This window comes from Adiantum capillus-veneris, chromosome 8 (genome assembly GCF_014529385.1).
Source record: "Adiantum capillus-veneris isolate H3 chromosome 8, ASM1452938v2, whole genome shotgun sequence".
Lineage (NCBI taxonomy): Eukaryota > Viridiplantae > Streptophyta > Polypodiopsida > Polypodiales > Pteridaceae > Adiantum > Adiantum capillus-veneris.
In genome coordinates, this window is record NC_140938.1 from 71935062 (window position 1) to 71947653 (window position 12592).

At 45.7% G+C, this 12592-nt stretch overlaps 1 protein-coding gene across 1 annotated transcript; it reads right to left on the bottom strand.

Moving 5' to 3' along the window:
• Nucleotides 1-2201: 2201 nt before the first annotated feature.
• LOC147452355 (uncharacterized) lies at nucleotides 2202-12065 on the bottom strand. The gene is made up of 3 exons (XM_086518075.1): nucleotides 11989-12065; nucleotides 11686-11915; nucleotides 2202-2368 (listed from the first exon to the last, which is right to left on the bottom strand). Exons 1-3 carry the CDS (start codon nucleotides 12048-12050, stop codon nucleotides 2253-2255), a joined length of 408 nt encoding a protein of 135 aa, XP_086374201.1. The 5' UTR covers nucleotides 12051-12065; the 3' UTR covers nucleotides 2202-2252.
• Nucleotides 12066-12592: the final 527 nt, after the last annotated feature.

Sequence of the window (12592 nt, forward strand, 5' to 3'; positions counted from 1 at the left end):
ATAGAGCCCAAAACAGTGAAATACAGCCTGCTGTGTATTTTTGCAGGTTTAGGGTTTCGGCCCTAAACGGTCCCTAATACCCCCAGGAGGTCCGGGGACGCAAGAGGACCGTTGTGCGAATGATTTGGAGCATTTTCAGGGCAGAAAACAAAGAATTCAGTGTGCTGCAGATTCTCGCCAGGTTTTGCAAAGCGTTCATATGCGTCGAGAAAGTCACTTTTTGCGTGGGGCTACTGTCTGTGAAGCGTCCGAGTACGGTTATGCTGCCGAAATCGGGCAAGAACAAGTCATTTTCAGCCCGGATTATGCGGGGCTGCTTGTAGGAAATCACAGGTCTTATTCCCTCATTGAATTCAATAAAGAAATACCAAACGGAGCACCAATCTTTGGGGCCAACAGGTGTTGGCGGCTGCTCGGAGCATTATAGCTTCCGAGCCGTGTGTGTTTGAAGTATTGATTCCCGTTACAGGTTTTTATTTGCAGAGTTTCTTTGTGTCATAAAGTCTAAAGTAAAGTTTCGGGGGAAAGCCTACGTCTACCGCCCTATGGGAGGGTTTCAGAATGGCCCAAAGCAAAGCCCCAAAAGTCATCTTTCCTAAAAACAATGCAACCCCAAAAGCACCTGCACCAAAGGCCCACGTAAAACTGCCACTGACCAGCAGCGTAAAAAGCCGAAATCCGTACAGCTGTGCCACGTCAATAGACCAACACAAATCACAGAATTTCCGTACAATCAGCAGTCAGTAAGATTTACAAAAATCAAGGCCAGAGTTCAAGCTTTTGGTACTTTAGGTTTTAAGCCCCTCAGCCACTGCTCCATAAGTTTTTTAAGTTGTCTACCCTCTTTTAGGTCTTACACCCAAAACTTCTGCAAGTTCTTTTGGGATCAGTTTCTCCTTGTCCTCTCAGCCATTTTCCTTCCAGTTGGGCATGCCACGTCATCACTGTGGCGTGACCCACACAGCCTAGGGGCTAAAAGAATGGGTTGAGGGTTGTTAGGGTCACCGAGGTTGACTTCCTTGACAAGCGAGGTGGTCTCAAAGGATGAAGACATCACCGCTTCTTGGAGCTTCGAGACATCATGAGCCGGTATTCGATCAATATTGAAATCAGCATATTCTTCTAGTAACCATCCTTGTGCTAGAGAGCCTTGCCTAAGGATATGGTCGATTATGGATAGTCCTAGGTAGATAAAGTTTGAATTGGAGTATGGTGGATAGAAAGATTAGAGAGGCGTGACCCTTGACCTTGAAAGTTGAGGGATTGGAGAGGGAGCTTGAGCCTTGGCCCTTGAAGCAATAAGGCAATGTGGATGCAGCCGCAAGGTGTATGTGAAGGAAAGATGTGTAAAGGATGTTAAGACATAAGAAAATGAGAGGTTAAATTACCAAAATACCCCCCGTATTTTGTGGAACTTTCTGAAATACCCTCGCGATTTTAAAAAACCAATGTAACAATTTTGGATAAATAGCTTTGATTTTCACATAGTTTTGTTCTTTCTGTTAATAGAGATCTATCTTTAGGCACCTTGATACACAAACTTTCACCAATAAGCTCACAAACAGTGGCATTTATGTCTCTAAATAATGAAATGTTTCATCTCGTGGCCCACAGTATCATTAAATATCCTGATTCTATCATCTTGTATGTAGGGAGAACCAATCTTCGTATGTCAAGCAGCAAAACACATTGTCTTTCACAAATTTCAGAGGCATTTTGGTAAATTTCCTTAAATAACAGTGCGGCAGAAGCAATTTGCTTATGAATTTCAGAGGCATTTTGGTAAATTTCCTATTTAAAAAAACAGCAGAAGCGATTAAGCAAAGAAAGAGAGACATGGCACAAAATTACATAAGATAAACTTTGATTAAGAATTACAAAAACCAAATATTTTGTGAGAGTTATTTGCAATGCTTCAAGCCAAGTGAGTGGTACAATAGCCATCAATAACAGTGACCTGAATAAAAAACAAGAGCCACACTATAGTAGTTTGCGTATAGCAATACGAAAAGGCATGCAAATTGATGCTTGCAACCTGGTTGAGCCAAAGGCCCTTGGATCAAGCTGAAGTATTTGGAACTACTTTTGTTACTCTATGAGACAACCTCTAACCCGCTGCCTCTATGCAAGCTTCAATACACTGAACTTTCATATGCTTTAGCAAATTATATTTTCAGACCATAAGTTCTTCACAAGGACAATGCAAATGTGTGTAGGGTTAAAGTCAAACCATGATGTCCATATGCAACCAGTCAGCACCACACTCCAACATGCGCTTGGCCTCTGATGCCAGATTTGCAAAATCTGAGGATAACATAGATGGAGCAATTCTGGCAGAGGGCACGTTGGTGGTATCCCCCATAGTCATCTGCAGAAGAGCAGCAGATTTGGAATCAACATTACGACATTCTAAAAGCATTAGTGTCATCCAAATAAGTAAAGTAGAAACAACTTCCACATGTTAAGGACAATGCAATAAGATTTTTTCTCATCCTACTCGTTTGAAAATAATTATCTCACTATTGTGTCAAACAATAATTTTATATCCTACTAAAGCAGTCGCAGGAAAAATTTTGCCCAAATCAGAAAACATAGACGGTGATCGGCATAATTTGTATAGAAACAAACACACACATCCCAGTTGTGCAGCTACCTATAAAACATGTTAATCATCTTTCAAGATTGCAGCAGATAAAGGCAGCCATATGATGAAGTAAATTTTTAAAGAGGAAGGAACGAAACACCCAAAAAGTTGTTTTTCTTTCTCAAAAAATCTATAGACATAAAGTGATCTGACCCAAAGCCTGTACTTAATGAACTCTGAGTTAATGTGCCGCTCATGGGACTCTTATGAAGACCTCCAATAGGCTTTTAAGTTGGTGCCTAAAATCGAAAGCAATTAGTGCTTTTCATGCACGCACGCACACCATGCTATCCCTTAACGATAGAATGAGAGGAAGAAAGAAAGAATGACTTTAATACATTCTTTGGCGGCCAACGTTGATCTACAGGGCAGATTTATTCATTGTTTTACATTCCACTTCCGAGTACCATGCTAAAAGGCATATAAAACAGGAATACAAAATTAAACTTCCATGACCTCTTATGACTCATAAAAGCTTTCTAGTACAATGAAGATAATCAGCATGTGTATCGGATGTGTATGTGAGTATTGAGATAGGTTGATGTGGGTAGTTTCTATGTTCTGATGGCCGGTAGTGGATCCTTGTATTCTCTTGTGATAGCCTTCCTCCATAAACTGCCTTCGTCTTGGCTACTTAAACTTTGGCCAGTTATTTTGCTCTATTCTTCGATTGGAAATCCACAACCATGTGCCTTTGAATGACTTTGTTAAATTAATAAACTTATCTTCTCACTTACATCATAGAGAGAGAGAGAGAGAGAGAGAGAGAGAGAGAGATAAGAAGAAGAAGAAGAAAAGCAAGAGCACCAAAACACCCCCACCTCCTTTATCAATGATCTCAAAAAAGCAGGTTTCTTTGTCTTATGATTATTGCAAAAGAGTAGGTACAAGAAAGAGAAACAAAGAGCAAATATCTTTCTAAAATCACTTCTGCAAAGAAAGAATCTTTGCTCTAGAGGAAGAAAACCTGCCAGAATTTGTATAGAAAAAAAAAAAAAATATATATATATATATATATATATATATATATACGTGCGTGTGTGTGTGTATATTAAGATATATATATATACGCGTGTGTGTGTGTGTGTGTGTGTGTGTGTGTGTGTATTAAGATGTATTCAACATACAAAGTATGGACAAGGTGTGCAAGGGATCGTTATAGAAATTACAACATAAGGCTAGGCTTCTCTTGAGTTATCATATATTCACATATAAGAGTTCTTGCGCTCACCATGAGATGAATTAGACTTACTATGATTGTATATATATGTATATAGATGTGTGTGTGTGTGTGTGTGTATATATATATATGTAGAGAGAGAGAGAGAGAGAGAGAGAGGAGAAGAAGAAGAAGAAGAAGAGAGTTTCAACGTCGTAGGAAACTATCCCAAGAGACCTTAAAGATCTATCCGACGAGAAGAGTTGAACTCGAGACTTGTTATGAGAGAGAGAGAGAGAGAGAGAGAGAGAGAGAGATGTCTTCAAAAGGCCAAAATGACCTATGAGACCAATCTATTACAAAATAGTGAATTCGATACCATGTCTGGGTACCAAAAGAGCTAGAACAAAAATACTACTACTACTAGAATCCATCCTCATCTGCACTGTGGATGTCAAGAGAGTATGGCTCGAATCCTCTGTTGTAGTTTCCGTCGATGCTGTATAGCCCCTCTCCTCAATCGTGGCCATTTGGATCTCCGTAGCTCCAAAGCTCGGTCGATGAGACTCCCGGTAGTGGTTGAATGAGTGTGGGCCAAGCTCTGCAAAGATGGCTGCTCCTCTGGGTGTCCCATATCTAGTGAAAACAAATCTGTAATCTGTCACTAGGGCTCTCTCTCTTTGTAGCTCTCCCCAATAGGTAAAGTGTCTCTATATCTGTGTAACTCAAGTAGATAATAGATATAGCCCAAGACATCTCAGATCCTCATAACTCATGACCCTAGAGAAAGGACCGAAGCAGTAGAAACGGCCTCGTATCTCATAGTACACTGTGCAATGACAAGTAATGTAGCTCTGTCTCTAGCTCTAGCTGGCATAAACGACATATCCTGTTGCTTGCTGGTATCCCTCCGAATCTACAAGTCTCAATCTCCAATTGATGTGAGGATGTGCGTATCTGACCAATGGCACACCGCAAACCATGAGACATATGTGTGTCCATGTAGCTGGGTCGAATCCCAAACCATCTCCTATGAGGTGGAGAAGATGCTCTTTATAGAAAGCCATCTTCGTGCCTTACTCCTGTGGCGGCTCTATCCATCTCCTGGTATCCATCTGAATCAGGTCCTCACGAATGAGTCTAGTAATCTCCACCCGTGTAAGAGACATCAAGGGTGCCTGAAGAGAGTACTCGAAAGGGGGCAACATATCCATGGTGAAGCCATGGCTCTGAAACCATGATGTCATCTGTGCATACCAGCATGAAGTGTCCCCCTGAAGAGCTAACTATCTGGAAAACTCAAGGGCCAGTCTAGCATTTTTGTCTCTAGTACTATCCCACAAGCTGTGCATAAAGGAGACTGATTTGGAGACTGGTAAGGGCCTCAATCTCCATAGGAGGGGCAGCTAGCTCTGCTCGAATGATAGAGTGGGGTACGGAGGCCTTGGCTCTGATAGTCGAGAGATCAGAGAGAGAGAAGAGACGACACTGCATGTCGTTTCCCAACCACACTCAAGGGCCCTGTAACTGGGATGTGCACCATGTGCCAACAAAGAATAACAAATTGAACACTTCTAGAACTTCAAATAACACTAAGTTGAAAGAAAGAGAGAGAGTGTACGGCACACGAGACGCGGATTGGCAGAGTTCCATCCCGAGAGAGCACTGGCCCCAAACCTTGGCGCCCCTTTCGGTATTTCCTTATATTGCTTGAACTCAATACAATGCCGGTACTTGCGCTTTGCACCTTCACTCGGAAGAGTGCCAGAGACTGAGTCCTCTGCACATATTTAAAGGCCCTTGGCCTTGAAAAGCAGTTACAGGAAAAGCAGTCAAACTCAAAAGCATCTGGTCCCAAAAGCTGGCGCCCAAAGCTGCCAGCATGAATCACGGAAAGCCGTACACCTACCACGCCAACAGTGTAAACGCCAAAATTCGTAAAATTTGCCACGTGGCACTGCAACGCATTTTGCGGGCGTCCGTACAACTACCACGTCATCAGTAGTTTACGCAAATTGATTTTGTGTGTGTGTGTGTGTGTGTGTGTGTGTGTGTGTGTGTGTGTGTGTTGGTCCTGCTTTGTTTTAATATCTATAGGTCACTTGGGCCCCATCGAACGGGGTCCCATAAGTTGGTGGGAACGTCTTCTTCTTCTTCTTCTTAGGGTTAAGGCTTCTCGGCCGAGATCTGCAGGTTGGCTCCGTTCTTCAATGGCTTGGCACGTCAGCAATTTGTGACATCCCCCCTTCTTGAAAGAAAGTTATCATCCGTGTTTACTACGTATCTACAAAACAACTCAAGTTAGCTCAAAAAAAATTCCGAGTCATTCCGAGGACATTCTATGGGACATTCAGAGGGACAATCAATTTTCTCATTCCAGATTGGAGCTCTTGAAATCTTGGGTCGTTGGTTTGCCAGAAGTATCTCATTCAATAAGGAATATTCAAGTTAGCATCCTTGCAGAGACTACTTTTTTTTACCATGCGCTTGTGATTCTCACTGTGACAGACAGATAGAGCAGGGGGGTGCGATGCTACACATCCCCGAGCGGATCTTACTGGATCCCGAGCAGCAAACTTGTCCTGGACTTGTCTCCTGAGCAGCAAACTGCCCCCCTCCTCTTGTCCATCAGGAGGAAGTTGCTACATTGGAGTTCGGCACGGCTCTCTTTGGCAAGCAGAGTTGTGGTGGCCAACCAGGTGTTGTTGGCTACAATGTGGTACATTACATCTTGTTGGATTTTCTCGAGCTCCTGTATCAACCAGTTAGATAGGCTGATCAGAAAAAAAATTTGGTCAGGAGCGACACTCAGTTAGCCCGGGCCAGAGTAGACTGGAGGGTCATCACTTTACCATGTTCTCAAGAGGGGGGGGGGGGGGGGGGGGGGGGGGGGGGGGCATCATGGACCCAACACAGTAGAGCAGAGCCCTTCTTGGGAGGTGTGTCGTCAGAGGACTGCTTCCAGGGGAGGAGCCCTGGAAGGAGTTGTTGCTTCAACAACTTAGAGCTCAAGTGCCTCATGCAGGAAGCCCTTGAAGCCCGTCCACCCGTTGGATCTTTACAGAGATGAGCAGAGTTGGTCTGAGCAAGAGACTCGAGGATCGTTTTGCTGCGAACTTGCTTCGCTCTTGGGAGCGGCTGCGGAGTGGCCTGGAGCAGCACCAACCCACTTGCACGGAGGAGCGCTTGAGACAGCCCCTTGTGTGGAACCCCATGGTTAGCACTTAGAGAGGCCTCTTGGTAGTAGGCCTCATGTTTTCTGGGGTCCCATGGCAAAGGGTCCAGCACGCACTATAGGCGACTGGCTTCAATTCTCAGGTTTGCCAGAGGAGATACAAAGCATCCAGCTACAGGGCATGAGAGGGGTGCAAAGCATGTGCAAGGACATCACAGAGGCTTTACCAGCTGAGTGGCTCACTCCTCTAGAGCCAGCACCTACCAGATGGATGGGGCCTTCACGCGATTGGAGGTCCTCATTGCAGTTCGCGCTTGCTCAGAGACCGTACCCTCCATGTTCTTCGAGATCCAAGGCGAGGGTCGACTACACAGAGTCTCAGTAGAGGCTCCACAGGTTGCAGAGTGTTGTTTACAGAGGATACGAGTAGTGGGCATCTGTGGGAGGACTTGTGTCATAGATCCTGACCCAGCAGCTCTTGAGACAGGCCATTGGAGGCTTTCGGCTTGGGAGAGCTACCCTCTAGCACGAGTGCAATGGGATCCTGGAGGGTGGTTTTGGAGAGACCCTTTCTCTTCGGCCGACCACCCAGGGATCCCTTTCTTTCAATACATTGTTCGACTAAGGCGTCACATACTGGCAGTACGGAGAGAGGCTCGTCCTGCTACAGCACTTCATTGGCAGGAGGAGGGTCTCACAACTGAGTTCTTGTCAGGCTTTTCAGCGAGGTGTGGGACTCCAGATAACCATTGCGAGTCACTTTGTTCCAATGGCTAGTTGCACACAGAGCTACAGCAGTGGGGAGTTGGCTGAAACATAGTGGCCTCTCGGCAGCCTGTGCACAGCTTGCGACCATCCTTTGGAGCGTCGGCATCACTGTCTGTGGGACTGCCCCATGGCACAGCAGGTTTGGCTTCGCGTTCTTCGGCTGATGCCACCTCTCTCCACAGCGCGACAGTACACTTGGGGTGTAGCTGCTTGGTCCACCCTCACGGGCCTTGCGCTACAGTTTGAGCTATCTTCCACCAACAGGATGATAGTGATCCAGGGAGGTCGACCTAGTAACCTACACTCCAGCCTGCTATAGAGCTTACCCCCCATGAGTGGTGCAGTGAGAGAGAGGTGTGTTGGGAGCTCGTCTATGGCGTGACACTCTAGTTCATTTGGCGGGCCCATTGCTTCCGCATCTTAGAGGCTCGCCCTGTCCCACCGACGAAGACTATTCGTGACCTTTGGCTGGAGTTGATCCATACTCTCACGGGTCAGTTCGCGAGACTTCAGGGAAGCTCCGACCGCATGCGGGAGCGCAAAGAAGCGTTCCTGCAACTCTGGACGCCTCTCTGCGACTCTGGTGTCCTGGGTCGTTCTTCACCATGGTCCAAGGTGAGCCGAGATGGCACTACCGCCAACGTGTATGGCTCTTCCCTCCTCCCATCTCTTGATTTAGCCTCATTGTACATATGTTGTTTTTCATTGGGCGAGTCTCCCCTTATGGTTGATGTAGCCCTCTCTAGTAGAGGTGGTTGTTGTAGCCCTATGGGCAGTTTTATTAACTAATGGAAGGATCTTTTTCCGGAAAGAAAAATAAGGAATAATCAATGGTTGGCACATCACAATGCAACACGAATGCTCACATATGCATGTTACAAGACATAGAAACATAAAGCCACCGATGAACACTCCCCATCACTCCTCCCACAAATAACCTAAAAAGGTCCAGGCCATGAGATATAGAGGCCTTTTACAACCAAACGCCCCCCAGACCGCAGCGTACGTCGTTTGGAGGTGCTAAGAGTAACCACTGCTCAGACTTCTTAATACTCTCCCCATAAATAACCATTTAGGTCCGGGCCATGAGTAACAATATTTTTCAAACATTCAATACTTTCCCCGCAAATAACCACAAGGGTCCGGGCCATGAGTATGAGGAAACATTCTCAAACATCATTTCTCACTACTGCACCCGACTGTAAAATCACCAATCATTGAAACCAGTATTAAAACCAGAGTCAAAACAATTCAAATCAGCACCAAGACAGATTTAAAACAGATACCATATATTTCAAGCAAATTTCAAATAGTACTTCCTCAAACACAGTTCAAAAGTATTAAAACAACTAGATAATTCATTCAGGTATTTGTTCAAACAACCAAACTTTGCGAACGATTGGCTTGTCCTGCATCCCGGTAATTGTACAGTTCCGAATCTGCAGTGTCGCGTCATTCTTGTCATGCCAAGGCATGCCCAAGAGAACGTCACGTTGCCCAACTTCAAAATGTGAAAATCGGTTTTTCTATGATATCCTTGGATGGTTACTAGAAGAGAACCAATAAGAGGTACCACCTTCTGGGTCTAACCGTTGGCTAATTCGGCTTCGATTTCGCCACCCAATGGATCATAATCAAAGTCCATCAGCTTCACGAATTCTGGATGGATGAAGTTTTCGGTAGCTCCTTGGTCAAAGAAATTAAGGCTTTGAAGCCGTTGACTTTGCCATATGCTCAACACAATTCATTTGTACTTTCAAGGCGTATTCCATAGATGTCAAGTACAAGTCCAATGGCTGCCTTAGCTCGTTTGGCTAGAGATGGTCCTGGGGCTTTGTCGATTGTCGGTGTGGGCGTCAGCTTCGCTGGTTTGTCAGTGCGTTGGGGACAACCAAAATAATTATGCCCTGTTTGAAAGCATCCAGAACATCGGCCTTCTTGTAATAAGGTGTCTCGTTGTTGAGGCGTCAAATGAGACCTTTGCGGTTGACTTTCACGAGAATCTTGAGAATTTGTTCGTGGTGGCCGTGAGTTTTGGTTATTAGCCGGAGTTACTTCTGTAGTAAACTCTAGCTTGCCTTTCATCAATTTGTAGCCGACCACGGCATGGTCCATAAGCTCTTACATAGTTGAGACTTGCTTGGACAGGTAATATTCCTGCAATGGTGATGGTAGTCCAATGGTGTATCGCTCGCACTAGTCCTCCAAGGAAATGGACTTAAAGAAGGACACCGGGAGGTAGACGTCAAGAAACCTTTGGTTACAGTCGTCCATGGTCTCTGTGGCAAGCATTTTCAAGTTGCCCCATTCTGCCAAGATCCACACTTCAAAAAGAGAAGTCATATAACTCCGCGCAAATATTGCCTTGGAATCTCGCCAGGTCCTTGGAGCATGCAGTTCGTCGAGATTGAACTCCACCACTGCATGGCATTATCTTTGAGAAAACCCGCTGCTCGAGAGATCTTGGACTCTTCTATATAGTTCCCCAAAGTATAGATGTTGTCGAATTGCTGCAGGAATTGCAATGCTTTCTTCCGATCTTTCATCCCGGAAAAGGTGAAAAATTTGACTGTAGTGCCGCCATCCTTAAAATCTTTCAGATGGTTAGGCGTGTATCCCGGGTACAGACAATAAGGTAATCCATATGGGCTCCAACCATTGTAGCCTGGTAGTGGTGGTGGTGGGGAAGGTGGAGGCAATGGCGGTAGCAAAGGCGATCGCACTGGATCAGCGTCATGGCTGCACCATATTCCTGAAGACTCCCCCGATCGGAACAGACAGATCGGAAGGTGATTGGCGGCTCTCGGACTTTCTGGTGCCGAAGGAGGAGGTATCACCTAGGGCATCAAAGGGGGTAACTTGTAATTCAAAAACTGTTGAAAGCTTTGCAATATCGCGAGATTTGGTTGTGGATGCCGCGAAAGAATGTCACGAAGCTCGTATGGCTTATGCCCTGTAAGACAAAGCGGTGAAGACAGGTGCGCGCCCGATGCGTGATGGAGTAAGGGTGGAGTGGGTAATAAGTCCGAGGTTGGGACACGAAGATTCTTTATGGCAAAATCTAGAAGCGCCGGTTTGCTCTGTCTACTCTTTGATAGGACCAGTATGCTTTCAGAAAAGCACGCACCTGAAGCTCTGATATCATTGTAACAGGATTGGGCAACACGTGTAAACAGAGAAGAACAGATTGAACATTTTTAGCACTTCAAATAACACTGAATTGAAAGAGAGAGAGAGAGCGTGCACGACACACGAGACGGGGAGTGGCAGAGTTTTCCCCCAAGAGAGCACTGGCCTCAAACCTTGGCGTCCCTTTCGGTAATTCTTGATATTGCTTGAACTCAGTACAATGCAGGTACTTGTGCTCTGCACCTTCACCCAAAAGAGTGCTAGAGACGGAGCATATTTTAAGTCCCTTGGCCTTGAAAAGCAGTCAAACTCAAAAACATCTGGTCCCAAAAGCTGGCGCCCAAAGCTACCAGCATGAATCACAGAAATCCGTACACTTGCCATGTCAGCAAACTTTGCCATGTGGCACTACAGCACGTTTTGTGGGCATCCGTACGACTGCCACGTCATCAATAGTTTACGCAAATTGAGCGTGTGTGTGTGTGTGTGTTGGTCCTGCTTTGTTTTAATATCCCCATCGGACAGGGCACCATAAGTTGGTGGAAACTTGGACAACACCATGAAATTCTGTGTTTGTAACAAGGGCCTAAACAAACTCACCGTCAAGAGACATGTATTTGTTTTCTTGTACGGGCAACATTGACAGCATATTTCTTGAACACAGGTTTGCAATGAAATTTGGTAACAACATATAAAGCCCTTGCCAATGTCTATCACGAATATCATTCCTCATATAGCCATCAGACATGAGCAGCTAAGAACGAGAAAATTAGATAACAGGTCTGGGCAAGAAGAAAAGAGCAAGCTTACCGAGAAGAGAAACTGGGAAACTGCCAGTGGATCGCTTCGTCTCAAAGGATCTTTCCAACACAGGCGAGGAAGACTCTTCTAGCTGTCGAGTACGCCCTTGAGGAGCTAAGCTGCGAAATTTGGAGCCCTTGTCAGCGCTCGTTGGAACAAGGAAACCTTTGAGCCCAACCGTGGAGATTGCGCAAAGCGCAGATGATCGCGATTCGCCGCCCTCCACTTTTTTCACCCGGCTGCGCTGACAGGGCTAGCCTCGTGTTATGCTTCTCCACGATGGCGGCTGGCAGAGCCGCATCACTATATCACACGGGCAGAGGGAGCTCAATGCCACGCGGTGGACCTGGCTGCCACGCTGGAAAGCGATACATAACTACAACTCTTTTCAATGAAATGAAAATATAACTATTTAGGTCGTTTCCTGCCTAAGGCTAGGTTCACGTCGACTGGCCGAAGAGTTGAGCAAAACCTACGAGCCAATCAGAATCTCTCTCTCTCCCTCCCCTGTTCACATAAGGCGGTAGAAGCTGATGATAGGGCAGCCACGTCAAGGAAGAGATCTCTTCCACCCTGCCCTATTTCCCGCGAGCACTTCCACCCTAACACCTTTTTCCTCCAACCTATGGAGCATTGCCATGCAAGCAAAGGGAGCATTTGCAGCTACTTCCTTGTGTGAATACTAGGGAGGCGGAAGAGATGAACACGCTTGTTTTCCACCCAAAAGTGATGGAACCTTCGCTTTTCTTCCACCGCAACATTGCGAACCCAAACCCAGCCTAAGGGGGAGTTCTGATTGTGCACTCGAGAAGAACAACTTGCCGTGTGATTACCTTATTGCAGTTCACACTGCCCTTCCTGGAGCTTGCAAAAGTGTCTTTGCACAAGTGCAATCAGACCTTTAATTGGTTGGAAT

What these genes read in the sequence shown, in the direction of transcription:
- LOC147452355 (XM_086518075.1), bottom strand. Translation starts at nt 12,050, where the DNA reads ATGTATCGCTTTCCAGCGTGGCAGCCAGGTCCACCGCGTGGCATTGAG. An exon ending in ATTGAGCTCCCTCTGCCCGT is followed by an intron (nt 11,916 to 11,988) that starts GTGATATAGTGA and finishes CTGTCAGCGCAG; the next exon opens with CCGGGTGAAAAAAGTGGAGG. An exon ending in TTTCCCAGTTTCTCTTCTCG is followed by an intron (nt 2,369 to 11,685) that starts GTAAGCTTGCTC and finishes GCTCTTCTGCAG; the next exon opens with ATGACTATGGGGGATACCAC.